Here is a 19883-nt window from a genome sequence, read left to right as displayed (position 1 = left end):
CATCTTGTGCATCCGCGGCCTCTTCATCCTCTGTGACTGGGGGGACAGCAGTCACACATGTTTTTGGACGCAGACCTGCCACCTCTTTACCCGCAACAGCCAGTGTGATTGGCAGGTCATCATTTCATTTGGAAGTGGAAACACCAGCTGGTGTTGAGCGCTCTCCGACATCGAGAGCACCACCTTTGGATCAAGGCAACCTAACTTTTCCGCCTGCATCTTCCTCACAGACCGGCAAGTTTGTCGGGGACACCCTACTCAACCCCGTCTAAGCACAACAGCCAGCCCTCGGTCCCTCAGATGTGAACAAGTGAAAGACCATTTCCTCCTAGCCATGAGAAAGCTAAGAGGTTGAATTTCACCAACTGCAAGCTCTTGGCTACAGAAATGCTGCCTTTCCGCCTGGTAGACACAGAGGATTTTCGAGACTTTATGTCCGTCGCAGTGCCCCAGTACTAGATGCCCAGTCGGCACTACTTCTCAAAGAAAGGTGTGCCTGCGCTACACCAGCATGTTGCACACAACATCACCGCTTCTTTGAGAAACTCTGTGTGTAACAGGGTGCATTTCACCACAGACACTTGGGCGAGTAGGCATGGACAGGGGCGTTACATGTCGCTGACTGGGCACTGGCTAACTATTGTGACAGCAGGACAAGGGGCTGCTGTCCAAGTCTTGCCGTCCCCACGAGTTGTACGTCAATCCTCTTTATCTAGAAGTTCCTACACTGCTTCTGCCTCCTCAACCTCCTCTCGGTCCTCCATCTGCACCCAAAGCCTGTCTGGTAATGCCACCCGCTTTCTAACTGCGCAGAAGGAATCCTGCACACCTCCTTACTATGCTGGCAGCAGGGCTCAACGGCATCAGGCGGTGTTTACTTTGAAGGGTCTGGGAAGTTGTGGTCAGCTCTGAAGACCCAGTTTCATGAATGGTTGTCTCCACTGGACCTGCAACCAGGGAAGGCCGTGTGCGACAATGCTGCAAACCTGGGTGCAGCCCTTAGCCGGGGCAATGTCACACACGTGCCTTGTATGGCTCACGTGTTGAACCTGGTTGTCCAGCAATTTTTAGCCCACTATCCCGGACTCGATGGCCTTCTGCAGAGAGCACAGTCGCTGTGTGCTCATTTCCGCCGTTCGCATCCCACAGCTCAACGACTTACATCTCTACAGAAGTCGTTGGGCCTGCCAGTGCACCGGCTGAAATGCGATGTGCCGACACGGTGGAATTCAACTCTGCACATGTTGTAGCGACTGTGGCAGCACCGGTGCAATACGTTCTGACGTATAGCCTGGGCCAACAAGATCCAGAGGTGGGGCAAATCACGCTGCAGGAGTGGTCTTAGATCAGGGACCTATGAAGTTGACGCGCCCACTGGGCTGTGGGGTACCCGGAGCCGGGCCGGTAGACGCTGGGAGTTGTAGTCACTGTGGCGGCAACCCAGTCCGTGACCCAGGGCGGTCAATCCAAGGGTAATTTGTATATATGGGTTTTATAATGTCCGACTACGCCACCTGTGGAGTGCGGCCAAAGGGGCCGCCGCTGCGGAACAGTCCTCTGAAGCTGGTGGTTTTGCAGCAATGGTATTATTACTCCCCACAGGAGTAATAATGCTTCAGGGCAGTGTGGGTGGATGATGGTGGTTGTAGTGCAGGGAGTCAGTAATGAACACAAAGTCCGTGTGATGCAATCCCAAGATCTTTACTCACAGTTGTTGCAGTTCAGATTACAGGTACCAGAGCAATCTCCCCCGTTGTGCTGTGCATACTCAGTGAGGGGCTCAGTCCACCCCCAGATAGCTTCGGAGTACTTAGCAGGACCCCCTTCTGTGTGTCCTTTCTCTGGCCTTCTCCCTGCACCTCACACCCAGTGACACTTCTATCCGGTATCCTCGGGCCTTGGCGGGCGACGTGTGTTCCGTCCCCTGGGTCCTATGTGGCTACCTTCTTAGTGAGACTGGTGTGGACTTTGGCCTGCAGTACATGAAATGCTGCAGCCTCCAGTTTCTAGTTGAGCCTTGCTGTTTCTCCGCTAGTTGAGGGACCGGTTCCCCTTATCTGGCCTGACCCCTCTACATCCTGGTAGCAGCGGGCGTGGCCTTCTGCACGGCCCGTAACCCTAGGGTCCCTTTGGTTCCTGGAGCCTTCCTGCTCCCACTCCTCTCTTCTCTCCTTCAGTCCTGGACCTCCCAGCCTAGGCCCTCCTCCGGAACAGAGCTCATGCAGAGCCTCTGCTCCTGTCACTTCTCCTCCTCTGACTGGCTTGCTCTTTCTAAGATGGCTTCCTATTTATACTCTCCCTGTCATGTGCTCCCCTAAGCCGCTTTCTCCACCCACACCCACTACATAGGACGCTCCCACCAGCTAGAGACCTGGGACTGTGCTCTACCTTAGGAGCAATCTCGCCCTACCCCCACTGCGGGTATGTGTTGGATGCAGGTGTTAGGGTCCCGAGCCATACTCCTTCCTTACCTGAGGGTGAGATACCACACCTCTGGGTGAGATGCAGTACCTCTGTGATGACTGAACCCTCAGGGGCGCCACACACCCTTCTGCACAGTTTTGAAATGGCGACGAAGATGTTTAGTGCTGACGACGATGCCATTATCAGCATGACTATTCTGGTGATTTACATGCTGGTGCACACGTTAAACAGAATTCAGAGTCAGGTGCTGGGACAAGAGGAGGTGGAGGAAGTAGAGGAGTCGTATGCGGAAGGGATAACATCTCCAAGGTCCAGACGGTCGGCAGCACCAAGGCGGCAGGCATGGGAGGGTGGGGGAGAGGGATTAACTAGGGCGCATGGTAGCAGCCAAACTGTTGAGGAAGGTGCAGGAGCCGAGGAAGAAGTGGAGGACGAACTGGCGATGGGCATGTAAGACTCATCAGATGAGGGAGACCTTGATCACATTTCTGTTGTGCGAGGTTGGGGGGAGAGGGCAGAGGAAGGAAGCATGATTCTTACCTCGCTACCAACACAACAAGGACTTGGTCCTCCTGGATGCGCAAGACACATGAGTGCCTTCTTGCTGCACTACCTGCAATATGACCCTCGGATTGTCAGAATTCGAAGTAATCCTGACTACTGGGTTGCCACACTCTTAGATCCCCGGTACAAAAGTAAATTTGCCGAAATAATTCCTGCCATAGAAAGGGATTCACGCATGCAGGAGTATCAGCAGAGGCTGTTGCAGAATCTTACATGTGCTTTTCCACAAAACACCAGTGGTGCACGTAGTGAATCTCACAGTTCTAACTTGCAAACCGTGGGACTGTCGAGTCTTCATCACTCAAACCATAACAGTAACACAGTATCTGCTGGTAACAGCAATTTTGTGGAATCGTTTCACCACTTTTTTAGACCATCCTTTGCAAGGCCACAGGAGACAAGAAGTCTGACACATAGTCAACGCCTAGAGAGGATGGTACAGGAGTATCTCCAAGTGAACATCGAAGCTATGACTGTGTTACTGGACCCTTGCTCATTTTGGGCTTCCAATCTGGAAAAATGTCCGGAGCTCGCCACTCACGCCTTAGAGATCTTGTCATGCCCTGCAGCCAGCGTTCTCTCTGAACGTGTGTTCAGCGCTGCTGGTGGTGTGCTGACAGATAAGCGCACGCGGCTGTCCACTGAGAATGTAGACAGACTCACGTTCATAAAGATGAACAAATCATGGATCCGTAAGGACTTTTCTACCCCTGTGTCATCCTGGGGAGACTAAAAGCTTGAGGATTTGGTAAAATCACCTCACCAACCGTTTTAAGCAACTCTGGGGCAATTGATGCCACTTAAGTGGTGTCTGTGCCACAATTTTTTAAAAAAATGGAGACTCTTTTTGGAGTCCCTTGCTATGTTTTACGTGACGTTGGCATCGTCAATTCCAGGTGGGTTGGGTCGCTCCCCCCCCTTTTAACTGTAAGAAACTACATACACTATGGTTTGGGGTAACACAGATGGTTGAGTCTGAAGAGCTGTTTACTCAGAGGTCTGCTCCAAAGCTTCAGTTTCTGCTAGTCAGCGTAGAATTTTTAACTGCATCTAGCCTAGGCAATACTTTGGGCGTAGTAGCCCAGCTGCGAAGCAAGCTGCACCGCCTGTGTATCTAATAAGAATTTTTAAATGCATGTAGCCTAAGCAGACTGTGGGCACCCCCAACAAAACCCAGACGCTCAGCCCCCCTACCGCCCCCGTTTCCTTGACAATACAATAATGTAACTCTTACAACTGGATGGGTGAGGATTGGTCACAGCTTTATTAACTCTTTATACTCATTCCATTAGAAAGGCATTTTATTTCTAAAATAATTCAGCTTGTTGCAGCATGCCCTGGGTCTCCACACCGGCAAGTTGGCCAACAATTGTAACTCTCCAACATGTCCTTTCTATTTCCAGGCCACGGAGGATCCTGCGTACTCGTATGCAGGACTCTGACCCCCATCCATCACTCTTAACGCTTGTTCCACTCCGTCCTGGAGTCCTGACAGGAATATGTCCAGTCCAATATCCATTAAGTGAACACCGTCGGGCCGTATGAGGCCTGCTTTATCTCCTTCCAGCTGTCGGTGTTGTATCACTACACCGCCTCTGTCTCTTCTAAATTTTGCCATCCGAATATTTATTACCCGCTTTGTCCGTTCGATGGCCGTGATGTCTCGCGCACCTTGCCATACCGCTATCGGCACAATTTCTGACCATACTATAGTTAGTTTTGTGAAAAATTCTCTGAAGCGCTCAGTGTCTAGTTTCATTATTGCCATTAGTTATGCGCTCTTGTGATGACCTAGGTCGTTTCCCCCGGCCTGTATAACTAAGATGACCGGACCTCTTGCCTCTCTCCGTACCTTGATTACCTCCATTAGTACCTGTGGCCATAGCAGGCCTCTAATACCTCTCCAGTTGAAATATGTGTTATGAAACTCTAATTTCCTCCCGCCTGGGCGGACTTTCGCCCTTTTTTCTGCCCAATATATATACGAGTGGCCTATCACCCACACTGTTGGCTTAGCGTCACCTGTAAAAGAAACAAACCACGTTAGGATAACAAGTCCGATCTTATGTATCTCGCCAAACACGTGGATCGCCATCTCCCTATCCTCTGAACTTCCGTTTCTGACAGTCCTGCTCTTGCTGCTTCCGTGGCCGCGCCTATGCGGAATGAGTGTGTCCCGTAATCTTTGTGGTTGCCTGCCGATGTTATGCATTTATTAAATATAGCTTGGAACTGGTATCTTGATAATGGCATTCCATCAATGTGTGATAGGAAGAAATTACTTTGTGATCTGATGGTTATATGTTTTTACTATTGTTACCCGACTCAGTGTACTGTTTGTGGGTTGTAGAAGTACCCAAGTGCCCCTGCCCGCTGGAACCGTTTTCAATTGGCGTATGCGTAGACGTATTGCATTATTGGCTATGACTACGTCCTGGTGTAATAAGCCTCCACTGGTGGTAATTTTGGATTGAGGGACTAATTCGCTTATGCATAGCGCCCCGAAGAAGGAGATCGCAAATGCAGTAGACAGTAGTGTTGCTTCAAATTGTGAGTGTCATGTTAATGGTGTTAGGGATATGATGTGAGAAATCAGTTTCAGTGACACGGGACAGGACGTCTACACTCCTGACTTGGCTGACCCCTTTTCCACCCTTTTATGGATTGTCTGATGATGAATCTCTTTGTCACATCTCCCCAATTCAGTAGTTGGAAGTGAAATGCTACTCCGGTCAGACACCGCTGCTCTGACGCCCCTGATATGCCCCTCATCATTAGCTTGTGGAGAAATTCTATGGTGACTTGTAATCTGGCTTGTTCACATTGGTCAACCCATCTGCCTGCTACTAGTCGTGTCCACTCTTCCCATGCCTTACCGTATGCTTGCCACATCGACGGGGCAACTGACGCTCTGATTAATGGCATCAACTATTCGCCACTAGATCCCATAGGGAGGGTGGGCAACTGTTGCCCGATGGGTGGGCGTTGGGGAGGAGCTCTGTGAAAATCTGCCAATTGAATTGTGATAAAGCGTTAGCAGCAGCTTTAGACCCCTCAGCATCATGGCTAGCGCGGACCCATGCATTGTGTTTTAGGCACAGGAATGCTAGCCGGCGTAGACGGGAGAGACGATGATGCCATCTTATTAATGTAGTGCGCTAGGCTGGTGTTTTTTGTTATGAAGCGTATATTTTTGTTAGCCAGGAGCGCGCCCCATATTTCTATTGCTACCACTATTGGGAAGAAAAAAAATTTTCCAGGCTAGATGCAGCTAAAAATTATTATTAATTTCATAGCTGGTGGAGCTTGGTATAGATGGCCTAATACAATGAGTACCACACACTGCTAATATGCCCAAAATTAGTTTACAGGCAAGATGCAGCTAAAAATTATTACTAATTTGAAAGCTGGTGGAGCTTGGTATAGATGGCCTAATACAATGAGTACCACACACTGCTACTAAGCCCAAAATTATTTTCCGGGCTAGATGCAGCTAAAAATTATTTTGAATTTGCAACCTGGTGGAGGTTAGTATAGATGGACTAATAGAACAAGTCCCACACACTGCTACAAGCCAAAGCCAAAATATTTTTTCAGAGCTAGATGCAGATAAAAATTATATTGAATTTGCAACCTGGTGGAGGTTAGTATAGATGGACTAATAAAATGATGCTATGCCCAAAAGGTTTTACTTCACTAGGTGCAGTAAAAAAAATTTGTATTCTATACACAGGTGGTGTAGCTTGCAACACAGATAGGCTACTCTACTGACTAACACACACTGCACATCTTGCTTTGCTAGATTTAGCCAAATGCTGTGAAAAAAACTTGCACAGCACTGGCACAGACCTGCCTGGCAAAAAGTGATAGGAACTGATGTAACCTAGCCCTGAAAAGGACTGCAGTTACAGTTAGTCTTTATTCCCAACCTATCTATTTAAGAGCACAGACCTGCCTGATAAAAGTCGCAGGAAATTATGTAACCTAGTCCTCAAAAGGACTGCAATCACAACTATTCCCTACTCCCAAGCTCTCTGTAGATTTGTGTGAAAATTGGCTTGAAATTAACAAAGTATAGCGCACACAGCAACAGCGGTGCCGTCTAACACGCAGCTGCAGCAGTGAGAAAATGGTGGCGACGGGGAAAATGGCTGGGTCTTATAGGGCAAGGACATGTGACATACACTGCCAATGACACATGCCCTTGCTTGTGTGAAAAAAAGCAGTTCGCTCTGTGTGTGCGCTGCTGATAGGCTGACAGATTGCACCTCCCCACTGTAAATGCGGGAAAGAGAAAAAAAAATGGAGATCGTCATTATTTCTGCAGAGATCCATCCCCTGCCCCTCCCCCCGCCCCGCTGTACACTCAAACTGCGTATTAACATTAATTTTCAGCATTACTGAGAAAAAAAATCCAGTTATGATTTTGGTGCACGAACAGTTATCGAATATAACCTCGAACAGCCGAATTTTTTTCAAATTGTTCGTGTTCGCCGAACGGCTCGAACACCGCCCAAAACAGCTCGAATTTGAGATTGGCGAACAGTTCGAGTCGAACACCGCTCATCTCTACTCATAAAAACTGATCAGATTAGTTTGACAGGAACGGTACCTCGTAAACCCATGCTGATATTGGGTCATGAGGTTATTCTTCTTCAGATACTCTTTTATAGCATCTCTTAGGAAACCCTCCAGGATTTTACCCACAGTAGAGGTTAAGCTTACTGGCCTATAATTTCCAAGTTCAGTTTTTGTCCTGTTTTTGAATATTGGCACCACATTTGCTATACCCCAGTCCTGTGGTACAGACCCTGTTATTATGGAATCTTTAAAGATTAAAAATAATGGTCTATCTATGACGTTATTTAATTCCTGCAGTACTCGCGGGTGTATCCCATCCGGGCCCGGGGATTTGTCAAAAATTTATATTGCACTGTGGATGTGTGAAAAAAAGACCTAAATACAATTTCAGAATTGCTGTTTTCTGGGGGGAGGCGACAGTTACTTCCCAAAAAATGGAAAATGCTATTTAGATGTTTATTGTTTGACTAGGGACTCACAGTATATCCTTATTTCAATGGATGTTGATCCACAAGAACTATGTCAATCTCTAGATATATCATCTCAATTGTAAGGAACCCAGAAAATATGATTGGACTTTTAAATACTGTTAAAGGTACAGTCACTGATTCGATACTGCTGTAGGCAACAAAGCTCTAAGTCTGAATATAACTGTCAAACAGAGAGAAATCATGAAAGTTAGAAGTGTATCAAAATGACTTCTATTTATAAGGTTGAGAAAATGTTTTTTTTTTCTATATTCCAAGGCAATGAAGAAGACTTTTAAAACAATAATATATTTCTTCTCATTTTGGATCCTAATATTTTTATTCTTTCAGCTCAAAGATATTTTAAAGGATTTCAACCTGAAACAGATATTTGTGCAATCATTTCAGTAAGTACCTGCAGTAGTGAACAATTCATACTTTGTTCCAATCACTTATAGGTTTAGTCAACGGTTATTATTGCTACTGAAACCTGTTGTTCCTATTGCTGTATTAGCTAGTGAGCAGTGGGGGCACATCTATATTGACTTCTTTCTCTAATATGGTTTATCAATGGTCATAAATTATCAATTATTTATTTGATTTAGCTCTACATTTAAAATCCATAAAGTTTTTCATATCCCAGTAAAAGCTCCTAAGAAAACTACTACAATTTTGATTAATAAATTGTTAGCAATTTTGAGGCTACATGTCAAATTTTGGCTAAATACAAGGGAACTAGACTATCATATGTAGTGAAGCGTCAATCTCTTGAGGTTTATAGTAAAATAATTGAAGGTTTAAAGGAAACCCGTCATCAGGATTTAGCCCTATAAACACCTCTGGCGCCATTTTATTAAAGCCCTGCACACAGGATGCTCCCACTGCGCACGCGCCGCCCACACAAGAATGGCGGAGGCGACAGCACTAAATTTAAAAAGGAGGCAGGATTATTCAGTGACCCGCAGAAGAAAAAGAGGAGGCTGGTGGGGGGGCGGAGAAGGTGAAGAGGACCATGCCCCCACGTCCCACCACGAAGCACACAAGACATCATTTTCTGAAAACTTCATAAGGTGAGTATTAAACAACCACTTAGCGGATCCCTTCACATATTTCTCAGCATCACAGCGTCATTGTTGCCATACATTTAGTTTATAGGGCTAAAGCCTGATGACAGGTTTCCTTTAACGAAAAATGGAAAGGTAGTAACTATGAGGGTTTTAATCTAATAATTTATTTTATAAGTACTTGTACATAATATTTTGTAAACAAAAACCAAAAAAAAAAAAACACATTTTGTATTTCATCGTCTTCATAAATCCTCCAAACTCATTAAGTAAGGTACAAATTTAATGTTTACAAGAGATGTTATAAATAATCTTACCCTTGAAACTCAGGTACACGGTTGAAAGAAAAAAATTAAACTATTTTCATATTTATTAATTGTTATGAATCAATCCCAAACCTATTTCCAAAAGTTTCCATTTAACCATACGGGCGCCTATACTTTCACACGTTTCATATGTCACGACTTTTGAGAAGTTTTCCTCTGTAGAGTTTTTGGTTCTCAGACCAACACGATCCCTTTTTTTTTTAAGAAACAGAGACGCTTTTCTGAATACAATCTGTTAGCTGAAGACAGACTGATAAACTTTCTATTCAGCCCATCTTCAGCCTCAGAGAAGAGCAACATTTGTCTGAGCACTTCTGTCCCTCTATTTTAGCGATCGGTGGAATCTGAGCACTTTTCGTCAACAATCAATACATTTCACTTATTATACTATATAGATATTTACAGATATAGAATACAAGCTTATTAAAACCAAAATGTTATGTACCATTCTTGATGCAGATGAGGTCATAGTTACATAGTTACATAGTTTATAAGGCCGAAAAAAGACAAGCGTCCATCCAGTTCAGCCTATTTCTTGTGCACTGCAGCTATTCCGCTATTCCTATACCATGCGGTATAGGCCAATTTACATAATTGACGAAAAATTCACTTCCCGACACCAATCTGGCAGTTAGATTAAATCCCTGGATTAATTAACTATCACTAAGCATAAGATGTAATTTTATTGTTCTCAAGAAAGGCGTCCAGGCCTCTCTTGAACTCATTAAGTGAGTTGGACATCACCACTTCCTCTCCAAGAGAGTTCCAGAGTCTCACGGCTCTGACCGTAAAGAATCCCCTTCTATGCTGGTGCAGGAACCTCCTTTCCTCCAGACGCATAGTGTGCCCCCTCGTCTTTGTCACCATCCTTGGTATAAACAGGTCATGGGAGAGATCTCTGTACTGCCACCTGATGTATTTATACATGTTTATGAGGTCTCTCCTAAGCCTTCTCTTTTCCAATGTAAATAGGCCTAATTTTGACAACCTCTCTGGGTATTCTAGTCCCTCCATTCCCTTTATTACCTTAGTCGCCCTCCTTTGTACCCTCTCTAGCTCCAATATGTCTTTCCTGAGCACCAGTCATGTTTTTGTTATGTGCGCTCTTTGGTTTGCGTTTACAATGCAACTTTCTATAGGTTTTTATTGTTCTCCTTTAGGTGGCCAAACAATGCATTTGTGGAAAAAGTGCAATGTCTTGTTAAGTTCTACATTTGTTTTCTTTTACAAATCTAGTTTTCTCTTTTACAGACAAGGATCAGTGGTCGGCACAGTAGAAACTACTTTTCCTTATGCAGCTACTTCATATTCTCAAGTGACTCAAACAATAGTTAACAATAAAGACGTCTTTACAGGGATGAATCTCAATTTGGACCCTCAGTCTCTGTGTAAGTAACTGACATACCCACAGACATTGTAGAATAGTTTTTATAATTACTGATTTAGGTCTGCATACATGTACATTATACACCCCATAGCTAATTTACACCTTTCTCATATGGGTAAGAGTTAACTTTTGCCCTCAGAAGAACCTGAATCCTTATTATTTCCCTATTGATGATATATTTTTGTACTCAACAGAACTCTTTGTATACCATTAACACTACTGCTTGTAAGACTCTCGTTCGAAACCTTAACCATGTGGATAGTACCCGAAACCCTAGACCACAGTGACTTGGACGACATTTTTTTCACAGACCGGAAGAACAACAGAATCTCTTAACATGTGTACATAGTTATTCTACGCTGCACACAGATATGGGATTAATCTGCAGGTTAATAGCATTACTAACCTCCTTCACCCGCCCTTAGCCGAACACTGCGGGGAGAAAATTAACTTTATTTCACCCAGCAGTATTCGGTTTCAGTCACGGGGCGGTGTCAGCACGGGTTCAATCACCGCTCCTAGAACACACCCATAACTGACTGACATCCGGCCGCAATGCAGACCAAGTGTCAGTCAAGGCCAGGAGCGTGGTTACAGTCACCGCTCTGTATAGTCAAAGCAGTGGCTGAAACAGGAACTCTGCCGGGAAGAATAAAGTTAATTTTCTCCCTGTAGCCTTCAGCTACGTGCAGGCCTCGGGAAGGTTAGGAACGCTATTAACCTGCAGATTAACCCCAAATCTGCAGGTTAATAGTGTTTTTTCTGGTGACAGATTCCCTTTAAGAAAGCTAATAAATAAAGTAGCGTATTTCCCTTTAAAGGATGTCCACGGTCATGGCCTCAACGTGTTTACCCTCCCAGTACAGGTTCATCAGGAAGCCGGGGGAAAAAAAAAAAAAAGAGGACTAACATATGTCCAGATAGTGACAGATGCTGCTGTGAGGTTCTGTCTGATTCCTGCTTTTTGGAATTCACTGAATGAACCCAATCAATGTTGCTAACCCCAATTTTACAGTTTGTATTTTAAAAAGGTACAACTAGGCATAGATGGATTGATGAGTTTCAAATCATTTTAATTATTTCAGATACAAGCCCTGTGGCACCGACCAATGCACCTCCTGGAAGTTCTGTCCCAGGTTATGGAGTGGCAATTATTGTCATGTGTATCCTGCTCATATTGGCCATACCTCTTGTCATAGTCCTGGTGAGTTTGCATATGAGATGTGTCTGTTAAGTAGTTTATGCATGGTGACTTTCTTTTATATTGCGCTACACTTAAATAACTCACATATTGCCATGTAAATGTGGCGAGGTAAAATCCAGCATATTTACATGATGACCCATTTTAGTGAAACATTTGCAATGAGGGGAAGCAAATCTAAATTAATGATTAAACTCCTAAAATAAGTTGTTGCAGTTTTGTAAAAAAAAAAAAAAAAAGAATTACAGTGTTAGCCATTCGCTAGCAAAGCTTCAAAAATAATAGAGCAAAGTACCCCCTCAAATATGTTCATTTGCCCTAATATGGCATGTGAATATGGGTTGTCCTCATGCAAAAACGGCTAACTAAACCAAGCTTTCAAGAATGGATAAAGTGTCACTACACTTTCAGATGACTTTTCAAAATGAAAAGTGAAAAATAACAATATTTCTGTATTTTTAGCAGTTTTTTACTCTGCATTAGAGGAAAGCAGTTTCTCTTTGTGTGTCTCTATTTATATTTCCCATCAGCTTCACTTTCTCCATAGACTTTTATAGTTAGCAGGTGTAATTTGATCTCTCACTGAAGACAGATCTGTATTCAGAGTTGAACAGTTTTTGAGACTGAATGATCAGTGTAGGTGAGATGTCGCTGATAAGTGGGGAAAAGGGCATTTTTTTCTAATTAGAGATATTAAAAGTGTCTTCTCTTCACTTGTAGTGTTGAATTATGAAAAAAAGAAACTAAGAAACAGAATAAATTCTCATCATTAGATAACTAAAGACAAAAAAATATATAACTGCAAAAAAAACCTTTTTATGCAATAATTACACACATTGTCAAAATTGTTTGTACCCCTCGTTTAATGAAAGAAAAACCCACAATGGTCACAGAAATAACTTGAATCTGACAAAAGTAAAAATAAATTAAAAATCTATGAAAATGAACAAATGAAAGTCAGACATTGCTTTTCAACCCTGCTTCCACAGAATTTAAAAAAAATTAAACTCATGAAATAGGCCTCAACAGAAATGATGGTACCCCTGAAAATAATGTGACAAAAAGGTCATGTTTAATCAAGTTGTGTCCACTAATTAGCATCCCAGGTGTCTACAATCTTGTAATCAGTCAGTGGGCCTGTATATAGGGCTACAGATACTCACTGTGCTGTTTGGTGACATGGTAAGTACCACACTCAACATGGACCAGAGGAAGCAAAGGAAAGAGTTGTCTCAGGAGATTAGAAAGAAAATTATAGACAAGCATGTTAAAAGGTAAAGGGTATAAGACCATCTCCAAGAAGCTTGATGTTCCTGTGACTACAGTTGCACATATTATTCAGAAATTTAAGATCCATGGGACTCTAGCCAACCTCCCTGGACGTGGCCGCAGGAGGAAAATTGATGACAAATCAAAGAGACGGATAATATGAATGGTAACAAAAGAGCCCAGGATAACTTCTAAAGAAATTAAAGGTGAACTTCAAACTCAAGAAACATCAGTGTCAGATCGCACCATCCGTCGTTATTTGAACCAAAGTGGACTTCATGGGAGACAACCAAGGAGAACACCATTGTTGAAAAAAAATCATAAAAAAGCCAGACTGGAATTTGACAAACTACATGTTGACAAGCCACAAAGCTTCTGGGAGAATGTCCTATGGACAGATGAGACAAAAATGGAAGTTTTTGGCAAGGCACATCAGCTCTATGTTCACAAACGGAAAAATTAAGTATATCAAGAAAAGAACACTGTCCCTACTGTGAAACATGGAGGAGACTCTGTTATGTTTTGGGGTTGCTTTGCTGCATCTGGCACAGGGTGTCTTGAATCTCTGCAGGGTACATTGAAATCTCAAGAATATCAAGGGATTCTAGAGAGAAATGTGCTGCCCAGTGTCAGAAAGCTTGGTCTCAGCCGCAGGTCATGGGTCTTGCAACAGGATAATGACCCAAAACAAACAGCTAAAAGCGCCCAAGAATGGCTAAGAGGAAAACATTGGACTATTCTGAAGACAACTGGAGCAGTGGGCCAAAACACCTGTTGAGAGGTGCAGAAGTCTCATTGACAGTTACAGGAATTGTTTGATTGCAGAGATTGCCTCAATAGGTTGTTCAACAAAATATTAACCTCTAAAGGACCCTGGGATTTTCAGTTTTTGCATTTTCGTTTTTTGCTCCCCTTGTTCCCAGATCCACAGCGTTTTTAATTTTTGGTCAATATGGCCGTGTTAGGGCTTATTTTTTGCGGGACGAGTTGTACTTTTGAACAACATTACTGGTTTTACCATATCGTGTATGGGAAAACAGGAAAAAAATTCCAAGTGCGGTGAAGTTGCAAAAAAAGTGCAATACCACAAATGTTTTTTTTTTTTTTTTTTTTTACCACGTCCACTGAATGCTAAAACTGACCTGCCATTCTTATTCTCCAGGTCATTATGAGTTCGTAGATACCAAACATGTATAGGTTCTTTTTTATTTAAGTGGTGAAAAAAAAATCCAAAAGTTTGCTAAAAAAAAAAAAAAAAATGGCGCAATTTCCCAAGACCCGTAGCGTCTCCATTTTTCGGGATTTGGGGCTGAGTGAGGGCTTATTTTTTGCGCACCGAGCTGAAGTTTTTATTGATATTTTGGGGTACATCCAATGTTTTGATCGCCCGTTATTGCATTTTATTGCAATGTTGCGGCAACCAAAAAACCTAATTCTGGCATTTAGAATTTTTTTCTCGTTACGCCGTTTACCGATCGGATAAATTCTTTTTTTATACTGATATTTCGGGTGATTCTGAATGCAGGGATACCAAATGTGTATGTATTTTTTTTATTATTATTTTATTTTGAACGGGGCGAAAGGGGGGTGATTTAAACTTTTATATTTTTTTTATTTTTCTAAAAACTTTTTTTTTTTTTTACACTTTTTGATTGCTTCTATAGTTTCCATAGGAGACTAGAAGCAGCAATTGTCCGATCTCTGCTACATAGAGGTGATCTGCTCTTCACCTGCTATGAGCGCCGACCACTCTCATAGCGATCAGTACAGGGTTGTCATGCCCACCCATCAGTGACCCGCGATCACGCGAGTCACCGATGGGCGGGGTAAGTGACGCGCTTCGGGCACGGCGCTGTTAAATGCCGCTGTCAGAGATCGACAGTGGCATTTAACTAGTTAACAGCCGCGGGTGGATCGCGATTCCACCCCTGGCTGTTGCAGGCACATGTCAGCTGTAATAATCAGCTGACATGTGCTAGGTTCAGTGCGGGCTCAGCGCCGGAGACCTCACTGAACCGGGGGTGATAGCCTGGTGCGTACTATATGCCCCAGAATTTAAAGGGGTTAAGTTAAGAGTACCATCATTTCTGTCCAGGCCTATTTCATGAGTTTAATTTTTTTTAAAAATTCTTTGGAAGCAGGGTTGAAAAGCAATGTCTGACTTTCATTTGTTCATTTTCATAGATTTTTAATTTATTACTTTTGTCAGATTCAAATTATTTCTGTGACCATTGTGGGTTTTTCTTTCATTAAATGAGGGGTACAAACAATTTTGATCACGTGTGTGATTCTTCAAATGTACATGTTGATTTATACCATGTATGATGAAGAGACGTATCTAGCCGTATTTGTAAGCTTATTTATTTGTCATTTTATCTTATGTGATTTTATACGAGTATGTTGATGTACAGGAGCCTTGAAAACAACACACATCTGCACACTGATGGTTATTGACTCTGTGATTGCATTTTAATTAAAAATGTGTTGTTTTTCTTATAGTCATATTGATCAACGGTGTAGTTATGGAGGGTGATGAGTTTGCAGTCACACTGAGGCCCTCGTGCCTGAAGGGAACAAAGGCCCAGTTATTACATAATGGGATACCAATATTATTAATGTCACATTAGATGGGGACTCCGTTCCAAATTTTTCATTGCGACCCTGCAGTCACATATTTTCCGTAGCCAATTCAGTTCAAATATATGGGCACATGGCCTTTACAGTTATGACATGAGTATGGTAATCACTCCTAGAATAACCAAGCACTGACTGCATTTTTCTTGAAATTATCAGTAATGCGTAGATTACATAGCATTTACAAAGCATAGCTTGAATTTGCTTTCTGTAGGAATGTTCTTTTTTTTTCCTTCGGAAAAGGGTTTTAGAATAATTTATGTTTTAATAAAATACCAATCATTTCAGACAAGTCTCAAATATTGGTCAAAAGGTTAACCAAATCTTTTTCTTCTCATTGTTAGGCTTTAAAAACAGATTTATGCAGGAGACTTTCCAACGCTTGCTCTCTTAAGCCTCCCTATGAGCGTTATCATGGCGTTAGTGTTCCATCTGCCTTGACTAATTATAGGGTAAGAACATATTTCTATTAAAGTGATCATCTCAAGAAAGTTTAACTGCACATATATTGGTAGTTTATGCCTCACCTCCTTCAAACAAGTTAATAATGGTAACCAGCAAGTTGCATTGCCCACAGTTAATAACCTACATAAGTTAAGCAGAACCTACCAGGAGATAAGGGGGGGGGGGGGTTGCCATCTTAAAGGGAATCTGTCAGCCCCTGGCACTTATCTGACCTCTTAACTGGATATACAAGTGATAGAAATGTAAATCTATACATTTCATAAAGACATTTCACAGCAGCAACAAGACCTCTAATATAAGGCGCACAGTATGAATAGATTTACATTTCTATCACTTGTATGCCCATATTAGAGGTAAGATAAGTGCCAGGGAGTGACAGATTCCCTTTAAAGGGGTTGACCAAGAATGTGATAAAATGGTCCCTGTCACATAAATCAAAACAATGGTCCATTGTTGTCACATGTCATTATGGGCTGCAGTATGATGAAACATAGCTCCTGAGACCTGTGTCTCAACTGGCAGCGTAGCTGAAATGTAAGCATGCATACCATTGAGCTGCTGGAAAAGGGCTGTGACATGAGAAGAAATAAATCTTCTTTAAAGCTGGCTGAGCATAAAGGATTTTTTTACAGCCTCAGTCCTCTGAGAGCAGTCAGCTCTGTCACACACTTCTCTTAAGGTATATGTGTTTTTTATCCAGCTCCTCAGTGGAGACACAGGTCTTGGGAGTTGTGCTTCTTCAGACTGCAACCAGTCTTCATACAGGACTAAGACAGACTGCAGTTTTAGTTACCTGATGTATTATCACATTCTTGGAAAACCTCTGTAAATACAATTAGAAGCATCCCACTTGCTATTTGGCTAAGTTCATATCTTGCTTTTGGCAATTAGATATAGGGAAGTGCAGTAAAACATACCTTTCCGGTGGGGAATTAAAAACCAAATAAGAGGTAAATTTTAGTGCACTTTCCTGTACCTAATTGCTTCTTTGATCAAGGGAATATAAAACAAGACCTTGGCTGAGTAGTCCAAATTTAAGTTATACTATATCACATCTTGTTTTAACACTATGCTTATTTAGAGTACACATTAGGAATATTCTGGTGATTTAGGTGCCAATCTTGAGTTACTAGGTACATCAGCCATCCCAATTGCCCCCAATATCTGCTGTTGAGGGAAACTAGGATGAGCTATGTTTCATTTGCACATTAAGCACAGTACTGCTTGAGATGCCAGCACATCAGAGGAGATGCAATGTGTAATGTCGCTTGCAGACCTTCCCATCCTTTCCCATCATTAATGCTAATCCTATGAACACAGTATCAGTTCTACTCCATTTTAGATCAGACATAGAATTAGATATGAAAATATTTTTCAACTCTTGCTTCTAGGAATGTTTATTTTTTAATTATCTCTATTTTCTAGACTCACTCCTATGATTTTCCACATTAATCTTCTCAAAAACAAAAATAAAACCTTAGGATGCACAGCCCTATGGACTTTGTACAACGTGCACCTAATTTCCATAAATTCCTCGGAGGACACAAGAATCACTAATTTGGTGAAAATATAATTTATGAAACATTATTCTCATGGAAAAGTACAACAAAGACTACTTAGCCTAGTCATTTATCATAATTTATCCTGTATGCACTTTATCAACATTGTGGGACATTTTCTACACCTACAGAAGAAATAACTACACAGGATCAATTTTTTCATTGCATTATCTTCATCTGGAAAGTGGACTGAATATTGCCATTAACCAACGTGTCTACCATGATCTCTCTCAGTGATTCACATCCATTTGACAATAGAATCCTTCAAAGATAATTTCAGTTACGGGGAACCTCTACTACATTTCCGACCTTAAATAACAAGGCTATTGCAAAGGATAAAGCATTTTATGGCTCTGTAATTTGGCAGTGGTTGGTTGGCTAATTTGGCTGCTCTGATAGCAAAGTGGCCACTGGGTTTACTATTTATACTGAAGAAGATCCAAATCCAACTGCTGTTATCTTCTGGAAAACCCCTGATCAGGCACCAAAGAACCCTAAATGGGAATCACTACTTTATCAGACACTGTTACCTTTGTGGTATAGCAATAGGGGTGGTTTGACACACAGTTCTGAAAAAATCCCATGAAAATGCTTGGAAAAATTACACAAAAACACAGCTTTCTCTCTAAAAACAAAGAACTCTGCAGTCAAATAACTGCTTAATAGAGAAATATGAAACGCATTACAAACAGTGGGTTTTGTGCCATTTTTTAACATTTTTGTTTGCTTTTTTTGAGGGCCTCTACATTATTTTTTGGAAAATTCAACATCCTTTAGGCATGGAGGTTATTTTTTTATCCATTTTTCAATAATGAGATAGTTTCTATTCTTCAACCTCCTCACCACCACCTCCTTTCTTGTGCAATCAACACCTCTAACGAGTCCCATTCGGTTTGATTGCAGGGATATTTTAGAGCATGCAGGAAAAATTCCTTTTATATTTATTAATGCTTCGCTCATTAGAATTATTTGATAGTAAATCGTATGCTGCATAATTATTATATCAAGTCGTTGTTATATAAGGGACCAAAGACAGATCTGCTGCATTAAATAAATGCTTCACTGTGATTTCCCATCCTATATGATGACTGAATTAAAGGTCAGATGGGTTAAAGAGTAGGAAACATGTGATCATGAAAAATTATTTAGGATAATCCAACATTAAACACCAGTGACCTGACCGCTGCTGCCAATGACTGGCTGCAGGGTCAGGTGAGTGGTAGTAGGGATATCCTCACTTCCCGTCTGGCATTGACAGCCAAAATGGCAGAGCTGGAGCAGAAACGTGGAAGGTGTGGATTACAATAGTACTATGCTTATTTTATTTTGTTTTTCTTTCAACAGGAAAGCTTTGCACTGATCATTTGAAATATATAGCAGAAGCCCCTATATGCGAAAATTTCTATTTATTATTATATATTTTTCCTTTTGTTATAAATTCTTTATTCAAATAGAGTAGACAAACCGTAGCAATATACATTGTAAGAAAAATGAAATAACAAAAGAAAAACCGATTAAATGCAAATAACGTGCCCCATTAGTAATTCTTTTATGCATGTAAAACAAGGTAAGGGTTTGGGCACATGCTGCATTTCAGGTGTATTCAGCTTCTATGGGGCCTAATGTACCTCTGTGTGTCTCACATATTATTCAGAGGTTTTTATGGTCAGAATCCTTTTGAATCAGAGAAAACTCATAATATGCGCTTGTAGTATTACAGAAATATTCTCCAGCACAAGCAAAATGTCAGATATACACAAACACAGCCTTCTGCACACAATGCTGCTTTATGCATGAAGTCTATGGAATAGGATTGGCCAGTAAAGGTAAAAGCTGGATTTGTATGCATGGGGATACCAATTTAAGACTGTTGTTTCCAAAGATCAGCTATTCTGATATTTAGGGCTCAAGATGATAATGCAAATGACACCCTGATCAAACT

General features: G+C 42.0%; 1 protein-coding gene across 1 annotated transcript in view; it reads left to right on the top strand.

Annotated features, from left to right (window-relative positions):
- Positions 1-19309, top strand: part of LOC141167269 (uncharacterized) — a 60525-nt gene extending 41216 nt beyond the window's left edge. Inside the window, exons 12-16 of the mRNA XM_073654701.1 lie at positions 8388-8443; positions 10678-10814; positions 11899-12017; positions 19091-19153; positions 19286-19309. Coding sequence (XP_073510802.1) covers positions 8388-8443; positions 10678-10814; positions 11899-12017; positions 19091-19153; positions 19286-19309 — 399 coding nt within the window. The remainder of the gene's footprint in view (positions 1-8387; positions 8444-10677; positions 10815-11898; positions 12018-19090; positions 19154-19285) is intronic.
- The last annotated feature ends 574 nt before the right edge of the window (positions 19310-19883 follow it).

This window comes from Phyllobates terribilis, unplaced genomic scaffold (genome assembly GCF_046119375.1).
Source record: "Phyllobates terribilis strain yellow unplaced genomic scaffold, ASM4611937v1 Scaffold_11__3_contigs__length_659146591, whole genome shotgun sequence".
NCBI classification, from domain to species: domain Eukaryota; kingdom Metazoa; phylum Chordata; class Amphibia; order Anura; family Dendrobatidae; genus Phyllobates; species Phyllobates terribilis.
The sequence above is the reverse complement of the archived record's forward strand: the minus strand, read 5'-3'. Positions and strand labels throughout refer to the sequence as shown.